The sequence below is a fragment of the Myiozetetes cayanensis genome, unplaced genomic scaffold (genome assembly GCF_022539395.1).
Source record: "Myiozetetes cayanensis isolate MyiCay16 unplaced genomic scaffold, myiCay2020 scf12, whole genome shotgun sequence".
Lineage (NCBI taxonomy): Eukaryota > Metazoa > Chordata > Aves > Passeriformes > Tyrannidae > Myiozetetes > Myiozetetes cayanensis.
In genome coordinates, this window is record NW_026086826.1 from 7949239 (window position 1) to 7968721 (window position 19483).

At 39.4% G+C, this 19483-nt stretch overlaps 1 protein-coding gene across 5 annotated transcripts in view; it reads left to right on the top strand.

Annotated features, from left to right (window-relative positions):
* OSBPL9 (oxysterol binding protein like 9) overlaps window positions 1-19483 on the top strand; it is a 58521-nt gene that overhangs the window by 34258 nt on the left and 4780 nt on the right. For 4 of the 5 annotated variants that reach the window (XR_007627733.1, XM_050306861.1, XM_050306863.1 and 1 more), the window contains 12 exons: window positions 1082-1177; window positions 3085-3132; window positions 7975-8004; window positions 8605-8655; window positions 11930-11968; window positions 14880-14973; window positions 15448-15549; window positions 16027-16186; window positions 16893-17005; window positions 17263-17381; window positions 18752-18837; window positions 19080-19254. Coding sequence is in view for 4 of the 5 variants with exons in the window: in XM_050306861.1 (XP_050162818.1) it covers window positions 1082-1177; window positions 3085-3132; window positions 7975-8004; window positions 8605-8655; window positions 11930-11968; window positions 14880-14973; window positions 15448-15549; window positions 16027-16186; window positions 16893-17005; window positions 17263-17381; window positions 18752-18837; window positions 19080-19254 (1113 nt within the window). In the remaining variant the exon portion in view is untranslated. The remainder of the gene's footprint in view (window positions 1-1081; window positions 1178-3084; window positions 3133-7974; window positions 8005-8604; window positions 8656-11929; window positions 11969-14879; window positions 14974-15447; window positions 15550-16026; window positions 16187-16892; window positions 17006-17262; window positions 17382-18751; window positions 18838-19079; window positions 19255-19483) is intronic. The other variant, XM_050306862.1, reaches the window with a different exon arrangement.

Here is a 19483-nt window from a genome sequence, read left to right on the forward strand (position 1 = left end):
TGAGATCAGTGTGAGTACTGTGCAAGGATTTAGGCTAGTAGGAAAATTGACACTGCTGTGATGTTTCTGTTATAACTGATGTTTGCTTCTTTATCCTTCATGTATTTTTTTTTTCCCCTCCTATGTATGTTCATCTTGCAGTGTACAATTTTTTCAAGCTGGGTGTGCTTCAGTATTTGTTTTGCAGTTCCATTTGCACTAAAGGTATTATATAAATAAACCCTTAGTGTGTTTACATAGTATATGTGCATGGAGGCAGAAGTAATCCATTTCAGGAATCTCTCTTTTCTTTTCTCTAATTAAAGATGTGGTAACCCAGTGGGAATTTGTTTGGGTCTTTAAATATATGGTGTATCAGTTTAAAGGTAGGGATTAGGTTATATGCAGAAGTGTGCTCTGAGTTAAAGATTATTAGGAGAAAAAAATTTCCAAGCAAGAAAATACAAGAGTAATCATTCTTGTGGCACTGATACTCTGTCCTTGGCAGTGTGTGTGCAACAAAATATCTCAGAATCCAAATACAGTGATAAGGATGCAAATCATTACAGCTGTAAAGGAACTAGGGCAGCCAGGACTAACAGGTTTGAACTTTTCAGCTCAAAGGTGGGTCTGTATTTAAGAAGAGATTTAGCAGGTCTTAGCTAAAAGCTGTGAGTTGAGCAACACTGTCTGAAGTGTGAAGAGTGCAGTCATCCCACTGGGTATGGTTTGGGCTTCCCTAACTGAAATGTGAGGATGTGGAATCATAAGACAGTCTTCAGAAAAACTTGAACTCCTCCTATATATTTTACAGAGAAATTTAATCAGTGTAATTTAAGAGGATTTGTTCAATCGTAAGTAATGAAATACTCTGGCGTGTGATGATTATACCCCCATTGAAAACGTGGAGCAATTTACTGCTACTGCAAATGGAAGCCAAATCTGTTCAGCTGTTTGCCTGTGTCTGCACGTGGCAGGAGGAGAGGCAAGGCAGCATTTTCTCAGTCAGATGGCAGGCAGAACCATATTGTTGTTGCATTTTTTTTTTCTCCTCCTGAATGCTAATTAAGTATTTGATTTTCATTTGTTTATTTATTTCCAGGGTGTGGATTCAGGATTTGTTCCCAGCGTTCATGATTTCGACAAGAAGCTTACGGAGGCTGATGCTTATTTACAGATCTTGATAGACCAGTTGAAGGTAACAGTGACAAACTGGTGTATTTGCTGTGTTGGGGGTCTGCTTTTCAGGGTGGTTTCAAGGTCAGGTTGAAAACAAGCTCAACAGAGAGGGTCAGTCATGTTTGGTGCTTGGCATATGTTCTGGTAAATGTGGGATGCAGAGAGATCATCTGACTGACCTGTGAATTGGAGAGAACACACCCTTTTTATATATGAAGTCTGATGACAATAGAATTTTTTATTTCCTCTTCACTTTCTTAGTTTGTTACATAAATTGAAATAACTCGTATTGAAATAAAGACATTTTTACTGTAGGTGTAAAAATTAAAAGTTATGATCTAAGGGCTGAAAAAAGGATTTAAAATGAGAACAGGTCAAAGAGATTTATATAAAATGGTTTACAATGGCTGAAAGATTCTGTTTACAGAAATGGCAAAGAATGGGCTAAGATTAATTGAAAAACATAATTAAATCATTGTGTTGTTCATAGCATTTTATAATCTAGACAAAATTTTGTCAAATAGTGTGTAACTACAGTTGCAGATAGTTTCAGACTTCGTTGTAGTAGTGACAGATAATCCATGCCTTGTCCTTGAGAGAAAACACTGTAGTAATGTTGTATAAACACAGTTCTTTTATACTTTGTATTTTAAGACTAGGTGGGAATGTGAGGAGCAATGAGGTCGTACCTCTGAGTACTCACCTTGTTGAGAAAAACAGTGCTTAGGACACTTTTTCCCATGACTCAGCAGGTTAAAATTGCTGTTGAGTTTGCTTCAGTTCTGCTGGGTTGGATTGTTTTTTTTCCCCTGATATAATGTGCAAGTATTGCACGTGAGATAGTCAGCAAAAATTCTGTTGAAGGGTAGGGCCAAAAATGAAGGTAGGGAAAAGAGATGCAAACAAAATCCAAAGCTACCCTGAGGAGACTCGCTGAGGAGCTGCCTTGGTCTCCCACTGTGGAGTTGTTGAGCACACTTCACTGACAGAAGGTATTTAAATCTTTACACCTTCTAATTGTTATTTCAGGCCATCTGGGGGGAGGGGGATAGGATTTAATTAATAATGAAAGGAGAGTCAATTTGATGATGGACAGAGACCAAGATCTCGGTCTTTTTTTAGAAGCAGAAATCTGCCCTCGAGGGAAAGGGAACACAAGAGTAGGTTTGAGGCAGGCAGTGAAGAACTGCAGCTCACTTCCTAAAAATTACATCCTCTTCTCTGAGCAAGGGTGGGTGTGATGAACTTTGGAGCATTACCCCTAATCTTTTCTCTTCCTTGAACAACTTCAGGGTTACTTGTGTGTGCACCTCAGAGGCAACTGTTAACTGCTTTGGCTCAGCTTGTGTTAAAGGCACATACAAGCTTTTCAGTAAGAATTTGTTTCCTTTTGCTTAGCTGCATCTCAGATTCCAGTTTTAAGAAAATAAACATAAATTCATGCTGGGAAATCACTATGTGTCTTCCCAAAAGAAGTGCTTCCAAATCTGACATGATTGGAACCATGTACCTGTATAACAAGGTACCTGGAAGGGTTGATGAGGGTTGAGGCTGTTTTGGTAAATGCTTCATACACCCCAAAGGTCTGTCTGTGCTGAAATAGAAGAAAGGCAGTTGGAGGTGTTTTGATGAGTGTCACTTTTCTTACTTAACCTCACCTTTTTGTTCAAACCATGGTAGAATCATGCCAGGCTGAGCCGTGAGATTTGATCTCTTGCAGGATGGGGTAGTGTGAAAAACGAGTTACAAGTTTGTTGTATCACAAATGCTGCAAAGAAATATTGGAACAAAACTGCTTTGGATCATAATACCAGGGTTGTATGATTAAATTGTACTTATTAAATGCTTTTGGTTTGGGAATTTCAGTGGGTTTGTATATGAAAAAATAACACTTCTGGTATTTTCACAAGTATCTCTTTCTTTCAGCTCTTTGATGAAAAACTCCAGAACTGCAAAGATGATGAACAGAGAAAAGCAAGTACATTTTGTCTTAAATATTGCTTGTTTTGCTTCATCAGATGGGTTTGTGCATCAATTTGCTATAGTCTATAAAAATATAAAGTACAGTTCAAAATTATTAAGTTGTCACAATCAGTTAGAGCAGTTTGAGTAACTGGTAACATTTGTGTTGTGAATAGGTTGAAAACAGAAATTTTAGTAATACTAGGTGTCATAATATTGAAAAAGATTTCAGTCTGGCAGAAATGATTACTCCTCTGCTATCCAACAATTGAAAGCATTTTAACTTAAATTTGCTATTTTTTTTAATGTTTAACAAGGATAAGTGTTTAATTTTGGTAGGAATTACTAAGGTATTCTGAAAAAAATACGAATAAGAATCGTGTTTTTCCTATAGTCAGTGTGCATCTTGTGTAGGTCTGTGATTAATGTGACCCATGATGGAAGTCTGAGAGTACCACAGTTCATTCACCTAAAGTGAGGATGCCAAGAATGTACTAGTGGGGAGCACTGCTTTTTTAATGAGATTGTAATTCCTTAAAGTGTTGTGTATTATTTTGGACCCCCTCCTGCTCCATTTCAAAGGCAGGTTTGTAGGCCTGAGTTCAAGCACTGTTCAAGAAAGGCTGGCACATACCTGTGGTGGTGTGGGTTTGGCACTAAGTGTTGTGCTGCTTTCATATATTAATTTGTGTGGTGTGGAGGAGGGATTTAACAACTCCTTATGAAGGGTTTAATACTGAGGAGTTGCTTTCTTTCAGCAAGTGCAGTAATTTCAGTATCACAGAGTAGTGATGTGTTTCTTCCTAGTGCCCTCCCTCACTGTCCTGTGTGAAAAACAAGCTGATGTTGTCTTGGTGTTTAGTTCCAGATTTGAAAACAGTTTGATGCTTTTCTGTGATTAGTTTACTTCTTTTTAATGCTTGTGACCTTTTATGTGTTATCCATCTTGCCTGATGTGTTCTGTTGTGTCTTAGGGAATTCTTTCATGTGTACAGGCTTTTAAAATAATGTTGAAGTACTTCTCTGTCAGTGTGTTTAATCTGTGGACAACTGACCACGAGAGTAAGATCTAAAGATTTTCTATTTCTCCTTTGGTGTGTCGTACTGCAAAGACTTGTCCTTCAATTTTGACCTCCCTCCAGATGCTACTTTGCAGATCAGTCAGTACTTTCTTTTTCCCTGTGACAGTGCTCCTAATCCCTGGGGACTTGCTGCATGTTGTGCTGACTTCTTTCTTTATCCCTGCAAGGTATTATGGAACAGGCAGACTGACTTTTTAGAGAAAGCAGGAGGCTCATTTAGAAGGGGTCAGCTTCCTTTGGTTTTAAATCTTGATGAGGGTTGCTATTACTATAGATTCCATTTATTGTCTATTAAAAATGAAAAAGACTTGGCAAAGCACTTCCTTGATCATGTTTCTTCCTGTACTAAAGCAGCTAAGAGGTTTTTTGATATGGTATTTAGCAATTTTCTTATTTGTTTATGGAAGTATGGGTCAGCTGTCTGATCATAAACCGAGTGTAACCTACAGGATACTTCCATCCAACCCATAGTTCTTTCCTCTGAGGAAACAAGATTTGGATATTTGAGTGCTAAGTGCTTCCCAAGTAGCTGAGTGCTGTTCTGCAACTGTTTATGGCCAGGGATTTCAAACCTGAGCTATTGTTTTTTCAAGTGCACACAGCATTGGATGAGCTGGTGTTTAGTTACAGAACATTTGGTCTTTTAAAGATGATGGTGTAGGATATAGGTGTTCTGAGATGCCTCAAGATCCCTTGGATATCTTCCTTCTGAGACTGGCAATCTCTTGAACTTGGAAGAAGGCAGTGCAGATGAAGACTTGATGGATTTTGAAGTGTAGGGATTATCATGAGTTCCCTGTGCTGTGTTGCTGCTCCTGGCAGAGGCAGAGCCAGCAGTGTATGGTGGGATCATACACAACCTGCAGTGCTGCCAGTGCTGCTCGGTGTGCTGGTGGGGTACAGTGTGTGTATCCAGTTGTGTAGGAAGGAAAGGAATGTGTGTGAGCTGAGGGTACTGGTTTCAAGGTGGAGACAGGACCTTGCTTTCTGGCAGTGTTTGCAATGTTACTGCTGGCAGCTCAGGTGAGCTTTTCTGTTCAGGGCTTGTGTAGCGATCTCGGCCACACATATTGGGGAGAATGAAACTGCAGAGCACTCAAGAGCATGAGAACAGCAAGAGCTGAATATTTGCAGGCTGGAATAAAGCTGACGTTACTTAGCAGGATTTGGGAGGCAAGTGTAGCCTGCTTAAGCTGTTTGGTTCAAAACAAGTGCTTTTTGTGAATAAATCCAGGGCTGAGTGCACAGATTTGGGTTGCACCTTACAGATTTCAGCCGTGAGTCAGCTACCCCTACGTGCCTGTGCTGCCTCTCTGTGCTGGAGGAACTGATCCCTCTGTAGTCACATGATGGTTGAATGAGGCAAAAATTATGTTCAATGAGATAAAATTAGCCTTCTCAGTGATTTCATAAAAAAATCAGATGTCAAGGAGGTGCAATGAGCAGCAAATAGATGGAGTAGTTTTGGCAGCAGCAGCCTGCAGTTTGATTAGATCAAATATGGCATGTGGCTGCATTCTGCAAATGCAAATCTGCAGGAAATTGATGTTTCATTTGAAAATACCTGTATTAATTACCTAAAACTAGGGGAACTGTCTTATTAAAATTCTATCATCATCAGTTTTCAAAGACTAGGGATGTTGAAGAGGGAAAATTGTGATAAATGTTAGTAGTAAATGGTACTGTCTGATTATATTTTTTTTGGTAATGTTTTATCTTCAGTATAACTCTTTTTACCTGCTTATGACTTGGCTTACAATTTTATATTGTCTAAATTATCACTATTACTTACTTTAAACAAGTTTAAACAACAGACAGTAAGAATAAGTTTACAAGGGTTGTTGCAGTGTGTGTCCATAGCAGTGTAGTTCTGTGCAGATGGTGGGATGAGATGGGATAGAAGGCTCTTCCCAGGTGCTGAGTCTGTCTGTCTCGCCTGCACTGTTCTCATGATGTTTTGCACAATATTCCAGTTCCACGTGCTGTGTTCTTGCAAGGTGGTCATAGAGCACAAATGGGAAAAACACTTGATCAGTGTGTATTGTTACTACTTAATTTGGCCAGCTCACAAAGAATTCATTTCCACAGTGTTAAAAAAACAGTTGTGTAATTTGTGGAAAGGCCTTGGAAACCTGGCTGTCATGAGGTTTTTCCCATGTCAGATCTTCTGTGTGATCTTGGACAAATTACCCTTTTGTCTGTACCTGTGTCTAAGAATAGCGATGTCTTAGTGTCTTGTTTGGAAAATTACAAGTTGCATCATGTGGCCTGAGATCACTTTCATATTTTCATCAAAGATGATCTCACTGAAGGGAATGAGATCACAGTTTATTCGGTGTGTAAATACTCTATGACACGTTGGGGAAAAAATAGGTAAAGAATGAGAAAAACTGCTACTGTTGACTGTAAAACTTTGAGACTGAATGATTTCCTTCAGCTGCATCTCTTTTATCTGAGAAGATCTGTGTGCTTGGGTACCTTTCCTATTCTATTTTCGTGCTAAAGGGCTCAAAACTTCACTGCTGTCATATTTAAGATGCTTTTTTTTCGATATGTGTCCATAAAGTTTGGACTGGAAGTATAGTACAGACACGAGGAACAAAAGCAAAGGATTTTTTAGCTGTTGGCATATTCTCTGCTAGCAGCAAGAGTAAATAGAATAAATACAATTTTGTGATGTGACATCCCTGATCAGCATAGTCCAGTCTTTCCAGTGGGGAAATCTGAGGCTGGGTGCTGTTTGGCCACCTCTTGCCCATTAATCCTGAGGAAAATGTCCAGCATTTTCTGAGAAGACACAGAACAGAGCATAACTGAAAAATTTCCCCCAGGTATTGGCTGGGAGAATATCACTCCTTTTGTTTTCTTTTTAATCCACAGATCGGGACTGTTCATTCCTGTAGATTTTTAGGTGTATGTTGCTCCCTTATGGTGTGGAATTTGGCTTGCAATGCCCAGTGAGGGAAAAGATTCCTTTACACACTTTGATTATTCAAGAATCAAGATGTTTGTGACTCAGGTCACATGAGACACTTGTGTTAATCAAAACAGAGAGGTCCTGTAATTGCATTAATAGAGGTTCAGTGCTGAGTCCAATTTAATAATTTTACCTTCTGCAAACAGAGCCAAGGACATCAACAGGATGCATCTGTCCTGAAACAGGTCACGCTGATGTGTAGAGTGGCATGCAGATGCCTTTTGCATGCCTGAAGTGCAGTTCCACACAGGAAATATTTATGAACCAGTGTTTCTAGATAAAATTAAGTAGGCACATTTCCAGATGCACTTTTACTGGAGGCTTAGAAAGAGCAAGAACACGTGTGCCCTGTTATTTTCTGTGATTTGTTTTAAACTGTGCTTAACTGCACGTGTTTATTGTGCTTGAATGATGGTCAGTAACAGTGTTGTAATATGCTACCATGCAGTGCACTTTATAAGGATACAAGCTGAACTTAGAGAGAATCTTCATGCTGCATTTCATTTTTGTTGGTGTTATGCAAAAAGGAACTGGAGACTTTAATGGGTAAATGTGTGTAATGTCACTGCTTAGAAATTCCTAGCCTTGTCATCTTTGAGCTTTAATTATCAGTTGGACTTCAGTCTTGTCTTGAAAATTGTGTCTATATATGGAAATAGTCTTTAACATGTTGGTTAAGGGCTTTTTCCCCTCCCATAATGTAAGATTAAAATATTGTATTTATACAGTATTTAGGTCAAACCAGATGCTGGAAATTCTTTCTTTAACCACACTATTTTGATTTTTATTTTACAGAAAATTGAAGGTCTCAAAGAAACAACTAGTGTAAGTTTCTTTAATTTTTATAATTTTTATAATATTTATAACTATTATATAGAGATTTTGAAATTCACCTTATTTTCTTGGAAAAGTTTTTAAAGCCTTTTTACAGAAAAGTGAGAACACATATTAGGTCCAACAGTGTGGTGGCAGAGGCACCAGACAGATTCTGGTGCTGTATTCAGATTTATGTCCAGCACTTCAGAATCATGGAATAGTTGAGGTTGGAAGGGGCCTCTGAAGGTTTTAGTCCAACCCCATGCTGCTGGTTACCCAGGACCAAATATGGTTGGGTTTTGAGTAGTTCCAAGGATGGAGGCTCTACAACCTCTGTGAACAACCTGTTCTAGTGTTTGATCATCCCTAAAGGAAAAAAAAAAGATGTTTTCTTCTGTTTAAGATGATTTTCCTGTATTTCTGTTTGTGGTCATTGCCTGTTGTCCTGTCACTGAGCACCGCTGAGGGGAAGGGAAAGTGTGGGTTCTGCAGGAGTGAGTGTCCATTTAGTTCCCACCCAGTATTTCAGCTAATATTCTGTATAACCACTAACAAAATGTTAAGGGGTAGTAATGCAAGGGTTTTTTTCTGTTATTTTTGTTTTCCTAGAGCATGGTAGAATCAATAAAACACTGCATTGTGTTGCTACAGATTGCTAAAGTAAGTACCCTGTACACTATTTTGAATTTTAATTATACAACATTAATCTGTTTGAAAACAATTGAAATCTAAAAGTGCCTTCTGTATGATCCAGGAGATAAGTATATATAAACCCCCCAGTATAAGTTGATTTATGCTAATATTTTAATGAACTTTCTGAAATACTGAGTTCCACAGCAGGCAGTCCTGTTAATGCTCGTGGTAAGAGTCGTGTTGGGGACATAAGTTTTCTTTCAGATTAACTTTCTTTCGCAGAGCTTGCTGTTAAACTAAAGAAGAACTCAAACAAACATAAGGGTGACAGAACAGAAACTTAAAAAATCTCCTCTTTCTGCTTCATTTAAGAATGTGGCTAACAAGTAAAAAAAGGAAAACATAATGTAAACAATCTAAACTGGTTTGGAAAGGTTTGTCGTAGGTCTGATGTTCATGATGATGTTGGAAATTCTCGGAGTAAGATTATATTATTTGAGAATGCAATATGGGTAATACACTTAAAGCTTTTCACCTAAATGTCTTGTTAGTTTTTAAAATTTAGTGAGATATGGATTTACTTTTTTTGTCAAGTTCTGCCCTTGCAGGTTTAACTTACTATATTTAGGATGTGTTAATTCTGAGCTGCTGATTTATATCTTGTGACCAAAGGGAAGGGAGATGGTATTTTGCAAAGAAATTAATTTATGGTACTTTCAGAATTTCAGGCTGATTTAATCAGAACACATTCTGATTTATCCAGAGATAGGCATGGGCTCTTCATGTAGTCTAGATTAACTAGTTTTTGTAGCTTTCAAATGCAGTGCTGCTGTTTGTCTTCATTCAGGATGCCAGATATGTTGTACAAAATTTTGAGCACAGTGAAAAGCAAAGTATTTAGAATCTTAGAGGATCAGAAGCCATTCACTAAAAGGATCAGTGCCTGTTTTGTGAAATTCAGATTTTATATTAGTAATTTAAAAATTATGAAGAAACTGTGTGTTAGTTAACAGGTTTGTACAGCTTATTGGAAGATGCTGATCCACATAAAGTGAAAAGCACCCTCTATAAATTTTCCAACTACTTAATAACCTTTTTTTCTGCTTCATCTCTTCACATTCTTTCTGTCTCTCTCAGGCAACTGTGCTTGTTGACTACATGGCAGTTCTGTAGTCATTCTCCTCCCACCTTGTCTAATAAACTCTACTGGTATCCTGATTTCCTACTACTGTAGAAAATGTATAATCTGGGGGGTTTTTTTGCAGTTTTACAAACTGTGTATGATGCTTTCTGTATGTACAAGTGTATTGTGCCTGACTGGTAGCTTTCTGTTCTTCAGTATTGAACCTTTTAAGATTCTGCAGGTTTTTCCCCAAAACTGTAAGGCAAGTATGGCTGATGACTTACCCTGCTGAAAGTAAATTCTATTAACACCACTCTGCACCCCATTTTTACTTCTACAGTGCCTTTCTCATTAGGAGACAGACTTGACAATTATCTTCTAGTTGCCTGTGTACCTTGATATTGTTACCTCTTCTCTGTATACTCAGAACACTTCTCTGTTCCAAACATGCAGCCATTTATCATTTGGATGATTTTGGTATAGTGAGTCAAAGCTGAATTTTTTGTGATTTGAGTTTTGTTTTGTTTCTTCTTTTTAACTGTGTGTTTAGTTGATCTGTTTCATGGACTTTGAAACAAGCCTACCTTAGGATTTGAACAGTTAAATTTTCATTAAACTTACTGGTGAACCAAGTGTGTGATGATGCCACTCGTACTGAGGTGACTCACGACATTTTCAAAGTAAAGCAGTAAATACCAGCCAATTAGGAATATGTTATAATACATACATTGCTTTTCAAAAAGCAGTCACAATAATCCAAGTGGGATGGACAGGTAGAGCCTCTGCCCTGTGTTGTCCCCTTCGTGTGTGTGGCAGTTGAAGGTGTCCAGCTTTGCTGATGTGTGTGCTGTAAAATGCATGCCATGTTCTGCCAGTGCTGTGGTAAACCTGCCTTAGAAATAGATGTGTTTTACGAAGCAGCTTCTATAATTTAGATGTTTAGTTGGGCATCTGTGCCTTCTCCTTCTCACTCCATCATTTCTGGCAGTCGTGCCTGCCTAGTTTTGTGGCACCTCTGCCTTCCTTACCTTTTCCATAGTGCTGATGGTGCGTTACTGAGATGGGATAGCAAGTGTCAGTTCCAGTGCAGCATCTTCGTGGCTTATTTCGTAGGTCTTAGAGATGATAGCACAACATGGAAATTTTATGTGTTGGAAAAAAAAAGTGGTTTTTGAATCCAGTGTTATTTTTCCTTCCCTGTTTGAAAATTTGCAGCCCAGTGGAACTCTTTGCTCATGGTGTCATTTTTATCATGGGAGGCTTTCCTTAAATGTCACCTAGCAGACATGGAATTTGAACAGCCTAGAACCAACTATATAAGCTAAGAAATAATGTTTTAAGTATCAAAACATAAATATGTGCCAAATTTCTTAATACTGTTTACAACTTTTTTTTCCCTCTTATTCCTCTTAGCTTTAACAACTGGAAATCCAGGGAAATACTCTGCAGACAAGTCTTAAGGTTTACACTGGGCAAACTTATGGATTGGTACACTTACTAATATGACCTTTGCAGCAGGAGGGAAGAGATTTGGCTTAGTGTTCAGTAAAATTTATCCTGTTGCTTCTACAGTGTTAAAACTATGCTTATTATAACTTGGCTGCTGCTTATGTAATTTCCCCTGATGACAGGTGTTTTCCATACATTGCCTGCTCTCTTTCCCATATGCTTCTAGGCAAATAAAAAACCACCCCAAAATCTGGGATTTTAAGTAAACTAGTAACATTTTAAAATCTGCCAAAAATCAAAAGTTAAAAGCTTCTGGCTTAACCAGGGCACATCTGCCTTTCTCAAGCAAGAAGTGCTTTTGAAAACTTGATCGGTGTCCTAATCACAGCAACAGAACTTGATGTTTCAGGGACTCATTGTTGCTGCAGATCATCTTTGGGGGAACTTTTAGCTATTTGGGAAGAACCCATATTGTAAAGCATAATTGTGCTCTGCAGTGGAAAATGGGTATTTCTGTGGGCAGGCCCTCAGAAAATGCTGATCTTCAGAGGTGCAGGGACTATGTGTGAGTTGTGTCTTTAAAGTTCAGTGACTGGATCACATGATGAGGAACATTTTATGGCTGAAAATGTAAACATTCCTGAGAGAAACTCGCTGTTCTCGCTTAACACAGAACTGATAAGTCGTGCAAGATTGTTATGTTGATATTTTTAACATTTTTTCCTTAAGGACCAAAATAATGAGGAGAAGCACGCAGATGGACTTATAGTAAGTTTAAATCTAATCTCTATCTCCCTTTAATTCTGCAGAACATGTGAACAGAGACCTGAATTTCCACTCACTTTGCAACATGCTTCTTCCTTTCTCTAATTTACTGCTTCAAGTGTCTTGTTAAAGTTGTTCCTGTTGAGTCCTTAGCTCCCGAGGTTGGCTAACACCCTTGTCTTTAGAAAATAGAGTGGTCAGTTGTACGTGGAGTGTCTTAAATGGCAGTGTTGTGACTGAACACTTAGATAAAAATCTGCCATGTGAACAGATGAAAGGGAATTTCTGAGATAGAAATAGTTTTGTGTTCCATCTGAAGTATCTTTGTGTAGGAAATAGATGTGTTCTCCGTGTGCTTCGAGTAGTTTGTTTTTTCTGCAGTGCTGCTCCTTTGATGCAGAGTTGTGTTTTGTCTGTCTAAGCAGAGTTTCTTCTTCAGTAGAACTTCTGCATTTTTAGTGTAACTTCTGTCATTTTTGGTTTTGGTCACGTGTTATTTCTCTTCCTTCATTCTCTTCTTGTCACTTGAGTACATTTCAGATACTTTTAAGAGGAGATTGGTTTCAGTAAAACATAACTCTAAAAATCACAGTGTGTTTTCATTACAGCTGACAGTAATTCCCAGGCTTTATTTGTCTCTCCATTACAAACAGCTTTAGCAGTAGAGTTTGCTGGTATGAACTTTGAATAAAAATGCACATACATATTTTTGTTTCATACTTATTGTAAATATGATTACCTACCTACCCTGTGGATAGTCCCAAAATTCAGGTCTTAATGTAAGGGCATAGGCTCTGTGATTACCCTGGGAAAGAGAAGTCATGCAGGTAGACACTTCCACGGGCAGAGGTGACCTGTAACTCAGAAATCTCATACAGATATTACAATTAGTGTGGTCTGAATTTGATTAGCTACTAATCTCATTATCTGTGGGTTGGCTTATTCTGGGGAGAAAAAAAAAAATTCTGTAAGAATGTATTAACTGATGCCTCAGTGATGGTGAAGACTAAAATTTCAGTGCTGCTGAGGTCAAGGGGAGTTTGGGCTAAAGGTCAGGATCTCACTTGAAACTTAGGCAGAAACTTGATCAATGTTTGATACCGTGGTGGGATGACAGTTTTGCTTCTGTGTGGTTGTTAAGCTGTTATTAAACTCAGAGTAGGAAACTTCCAGGTCTTCCTTCATCTGCTTCTAACCCACGAAGGCATCCCCCAAAATATCCAACAAGAAATTCCAGTTCATGTTGCAGTATGGGGAATTGTTAAGGATAAGGTTACAATCCTGCATACAAAATCAGTGTTATTTGGTTCTTTCTTTCCTTTATCACACCAGTGTTCTGTATAATGTGGATTATTAGTTTCCCTAAAAAAGGCTGGGATAGCAATAGCATCCTGTGCATCATAGGACAACCTTGATTTTTAAGTCTTAACTCTGAAGAAGTGATCGTGGTTTTAAACTATGAACTCTGTGGGACAGGGACCTGTTGCATGCATAATTCCACAAGCAGGTGAAGTAATGTTTAAGTGACATTGATTTTATGCTGGAACACAGTGGGGTATCAGTATATGTACAGGATTATTTGTATGTTGGTTAGTAACACCAATGAAAATGCAGAAAGCTATTTTTATGCCTTTTTTAATGGAGCTTTTGTAGAGATAAACAGGGGATAATAGGTCTGTTTTCAGTTAAATAAATCCTGTGCTATAAAAAAAAAAAAAAAATAGAACTCTTCACTGACTTTTAGAATCATAGAATATCCTGAGTTGGAAGGGACTCACGAGTCCCAACTCCTGGCTCTGCACAGGACAGCCCCAAAAATCACACCACATGTCTGGGAGCATTGTCCAAATGTAGGATGAATTTCAGAATTACAGTTAACCAGGAAAGGAGGCAAGAATGAAGTCTGCCTTTTGTAGGAAAATGGGAGGAGGAAGGTTAAAATGAGCCCATTTCCATCAGTCTGAATGCAGATAGAAATTGAAGACTAAAAGGAGGGAAGAATAGTTTTAGGTGCTCTTCTGTTTTAAATATTGATCTGCAAAAGAAGATAAGAGATCAACATATTGACTGAATTGCCTGGCAAACTGAGGCAGAGATTTTCACAGTTCTGACATAGATGGAGGGGTTTAAACTGTTTGGAAAAGGGTTTTATTTTCCTTTTGTTCAATTAACAACCCGGAAGTTCTGGTTGTTGTGTGTAAACATGTATAACAAACGATGTTTAGATGATGGATTAAAAGACCTCACAGTTTAGATTTCCAAGGGGCTTACTGAATAAAACCCCAGGCCATCCACTGAAGTCAGTGACTTTTGAGTGTTGAGTTGACCTGGTGCTTCATTGTCCAAATGCCCACATTCAGAAATGAATTGAAAGGTCCTCTGCAGAGCTGCACTGAACACTCTGAGCTTGCTTTGGGAAGAATTTTGGCAACAAAGCCATTTCATGGCTGTAAGCATGCTGATGATTCTTGTTTTGATTTATGGGCTGATTTACTGTGGTCTGGACAAATAAATTTCGGGGAAAAAAATTGTTTTAAAAATGCAGATTACCTGTCCTAATTTTTGCCGGATGATTTGCATCTAACTTCCCACTCTTTGCATGCAATATTTATTAATGGCCATTGGAAGGCTAGAACTTGAAACAAGAATTCTTTATAGGACTGCTTCAAATCCGTAGCAAGCTCAATTTAGTGCCAAATCCGTGCGAAGAATCAAACTATTACCGCTTTGAAAGTATTTCTCATGTCCTCAACTGTCAATTTTTGTTTTGCTTTCTCTCTCAGGAATTCGCTCTTCTTGCATTTGGGCATTTCTTGTGCTCACAGTGTTCTTGCTGTCTGTGCTTCGTTTTATTTGCTTTAATTGAGGGGGGATAAAAAAAAAAAAAAGGGTGTTTTACTTTCTGTTGCCTCAGAGCACCATCAACCCGGTGGACGCCGTTTATCAGCCCAGCCCCTTGGAGCCGTCGGGGATCAGCGCGATGCCTTCCCAAGCGGTCATACCTCCAGGTAGGGGGGGCAGGAACAACCCCAGGGCAAATATTTGTGAGCAGAGCAGGTGTAACTGCAACCCAGACAGAGAGGGGACAGGTTCTGTGTCACACAGGCACTTAGTGCTGCACACTCACCTCAGCGGGGCGGAGGGAGGGGAGGGAGCGGGAGGGACACGGAGCTTCCTCAGCCATCAGGTAGATCTGCTACTGATGTATTTCACTTGCTCTGAGTTACATTTCTAACACATTTTTTAAGAATAAATTCAACCACGCTTTTCAGAAATATGAATGTTTTTAGCTAAATAACTGCCTTTTTTTTTTTAAAGCCACCTTTTCTTAATAAAAACAGGAGCGAGATAAAAGTGATGGAAACACATGTTTTTCTGTCTGAGTGGCTTTTATAGAAAAGGATTTAATTTTTGGAGGTGAGGTGAAATAACGTGGAGTCTCCTTCTGAATTTTGGGTTTAACATATCAAACTGTGCCCTAGAACCTGCTCAGCTGTGCAAGTCAGAGCAGCGACCCTCCTCTTTGCCAGTGGGACCTGTAGTAGCATCGCTTGGAAATCAGACTCCAACACCAAATAGTACAGGTACAGTTCTGTGAAACTGTCTTATTGAAGTACAGGAAACGACCCCTGAATATGAACTGCCTCTAATTAGTTATTAAAGACAACTTTTTGTTGACCTACATCTTGCTTTTAATCAACAGCTGTGTCAGTGCTGTGTTAAAAGCACTTGTCCTGCTCCTTCTCTCTGCCATATACACACAATACATATGAATATTACCAGCTTCCCTTCATGTCTCCAGCACTGCAATTTTGCAGTAATTAGGGAAAGCATATCCTTAAACTTTACTGGTGTTTTGTGCTCTTCCTTTGCCTTGTGACCTTTCTATTGTTATCTGTTAAGTGCAACTCAGTATGAACCTGATGATCATTACTTCTAATTTGAGTTCCTCTTCTGAGTTCACATCAGTTATTATTGATTTGAACAGTCCTATTTGTAAGTTACAACTGGTGGATTTTGAAAGAACTTGTGTTAAGCTTGTAATTTTTAATGCTTGACAGGAAGTGGGCAGTCAGCACCAAGCAGCAGTCTCACCTCTCCAAGCCATGTCAACCTATCTCCAAATACAGTCCCAGATTTTTCTTATTCGAGCAGTGAGGATGAGTTCTATGACGCTGATGAATTCTACCAGAGCAGTTCTTCCCCAAAGCGGTGTCTGGAGTAAGTAGCTGACTCTGTGCAGTGTGTGCTGAGAGCAGTTTTTATCTACAAGGGCAGGGCTTGTCTGCTTGTAGAAGCTAAATAAGCAATTAACCCCGACTGGCTTTAAAAAAATAAAAGGGGAGGCAAAAAAGCCACTTTGTGTAACAGTGAGAGTACCCCCTCCCTCAGCCCCAGACAGCTGTCTGTGAGGGAAGCAGTTTCCTCCTCTCCTCCTTCCCATTCCATCAGGCATAAATATTGACAAACTCAAACCAAATTTGGGAAGCCACCAGCTCAGAGCTGTAATCTGAGACCAGGTGCATTTCACGTGCATTTGGTGCAGCCCTTGCTAAATGGTCAACTCCCCCTCACGTTCACGAAAAGACATTTTTGAAGGTGACACCCTGTCCTCAAAAATCTCTATTTACTCTTCTTTTTCTGTGAATTGGAAAACTAATTTTAAGAGATTCTACACATTTCAAAGAGGGATTAGTCATCTGTTTTCTGCCTTCAGGTATTGTTAGCTGAGGCTGAAGGCTTTCCCATTCCTTCAGCTCCAGTCCATTCTGAGCTTCTGTGAATTAGCATGCAGCACACATATTAATGTCTGTCACTGCACATATATTAATGTCTATCACTAAACTCCTTGTCTATGAATTTCAGATTACAATAATTTGGTCTGAATTAGTTAATTGTGGATTGTGAATGTATTACTCTTCCTTAGATCTTCAGGGCCTGCTGCAGTCCTGACTCGGAGCAGCACAGGCAGCAGCATGAAACGTCCAGATACCACAGAGTCCCTCAATTCTTCCATGTCCAATGGCACCAATGATACTGGTAAGTGGCCTGTGTGAACTTCCAGTGAGGAGATACTGGTTGTTAATCCGTGTGTGAATTGTGTCAATCTATGAATGATCATATATGTGTGACAGGGTACTTATGGGAAATGATTTATCAATTGTTTCTTTGCTGGTGGAAGATTGCTGAATTGTAGGATTTGAAAAGCTTAGTTTTTGGCAGGTGTATATCTGCTAATTAAATGCAGTCTGTCTTTGAAGGTTTAGAGAGAAACAAAAGCAATTTGTTCTTTGTAGATCTCTTCGATCCTCCCGATGATCGAGAAGATGATGGGGAGGGAGAATCGGTGGAAGAACACAAGAGTGTTATCATGCATCTCCTGTCACAAGTTAGGCTGGGGATGGATCTGACCAAGGTAAACTGGCTGGGTGTTCATGGGGAAGGGAGAGGGAGTAAACCCCGAGTTCTGTGTCAGTCATTTCTTTGTTACATAACAATTTAACTGCATGTTTGTTCTAAGAGCTGGTTAAGCTCTAATGTCTCTGGCAGGGTGTTTTTTAATTGGAGTTCTTCCTGGAAGGGGAAAAATAAATGCAGAAGAAATATATCCAGCTGTTAAAATCTGTTTGGGAAAGTAGTTTACTATGGAAAGTGGCAGTTTGTTTTCTTTGAACCTAATTCTTGGAGTGCCTGGGATAAGAGGAATGCTGTGTGCAGTAGCAATGGAACTCTTGCCTTTAGCAAAGACCTACAAGATCCCAGAGTATGGTGACATTCAGCAAAGCATAAATAGAAGGGGGAAGCAACCATATGAAATGCTTTGCTTAATTTGGATCTTAATGAGTAAAGAAGTTGCCTTTGTCTTTTGAAAGGCTACATGGAGATGTGGCAAGTGAAGGGTTGGATTTTTCATGAATGAGATTCTTGCTGGTGTCTGTCTGAAGGCTGAATGAACAGCATTCTGAACGTGCTGCTCTTCCTAGGCAGCTTGGTTAAATTTAAACAATTCCTGGCTGAAAAAGGATGGGAGAGAGATCAGTCCTCTCGTTAGTTTCCTTAAGGGGGATGACTTGAACTGTCCAGTCTGGAACACACAGTAGATGATAGAAAGATAAAACTTTTCTGGGGAAACAGCCAGCAACTCACAAGCAAACTGCAGAAAGTTTCTGGCAGTTCTGAATAGGAGTTGATCCAAATTGTGTCTGTTTTTGGGAATTCCTGGAATAACTGAAAATTACTGATCTCAAGCTGCCAAGAAGCATCGTGAACACAGACCTTGTCAGCAACAGCAATCAGCACTGCTTTCAGCAGTGGTCTGGATCACACCGAGGCAGGCAGCAGATCCACAGGAACAGAACCTGCCGTGCCTTTGGGAGGGAGTAGGGAAGAGATTAACCTTCATCTTGATAGAGACACATAACAGGATGTGACTGCATGAGAGAGATTTTGACTGTAACTGAAAATTGACAGTGGGCATGTAAATGAAATTAAATAATCAGTGATACTGTAATTAAGAATAGCTTTTGCCAAGCTCAGCCACGTAGCTGGCTGTATTCTAAGTGGGTCTAGAATTCATGTAAAACAACAGCTCCTCTTAAATCTTGGGTTCCATAGAAAATGCCAACTGACCTGCATATGTCAGAACTCATTGCTAAGCTTGAGCTCACAATCAGCTTAGGGCACACGGAGCCGTGGGGGCTGTTTGCTATTTACAGTGAGTGCAGTTGGCTTTTGTGCAGGATGTTCGAATACTTTCATCTTTAAGACTTGTTTTTCTTCACTCAGGTTGTTCTTCCCACTTTTATTCTGGAAAGAAGGTCACTCTTGGAAATGTATGCTGACTTCTTTGCACACCCAGACTTGTTTGTCAGGTATTTGACTTCTAAATAAAGCATTAACTGGTTCTGATATTGTTTACAGCCCTCGTGGGCTGTTGATATAAGTTGGTAATTTTGAAGAATATTACTGGGTTTTGATATAAACTTGAAAAATGGTCAGAGCAGGCAAACTCCTAGTTGTGAAACAGCCAAGCATCCAGCAAGCTTTCCTGTGTCCAAGGTACCTGCTTCTAGTTCATTTTACCTGTCCTTTTCTCTCCCTTTGGCCCCTTCAGCATCAGTGACCAGAAGGACCCGAAGGAGCGGATGGTTCAGGTGGTGAAATGGTACCTCTCAGCTTTTCACGCAGGAAGAAAAGGGTCAGTTGCTAAAAAGCCTTACAACCCCATTCTGGGCGAGATCTTCCGGTGTCACTGGGTGTTGCCGGGCTCCGAAGGTGAAGATGACACGGTCAGTTCCTTGTGGTGTGTTTGGTGGTGCCTAAGAATGCACATGGGCAACTCCCAAAGCTTTGTTAACTTCCTCACTGAAATGGCCTGTGCTGTGTTTTAAACTATGGCAATTTCTTAACAATTCTCCCCCCTCCTTCCTTGTTTTCTTTGGATGGAAGTTTCAAATATCTTGTATAACAAAATGTATTGGTTTTTAAAGAACTGCTTATGTGTTGAAAATATTTTTT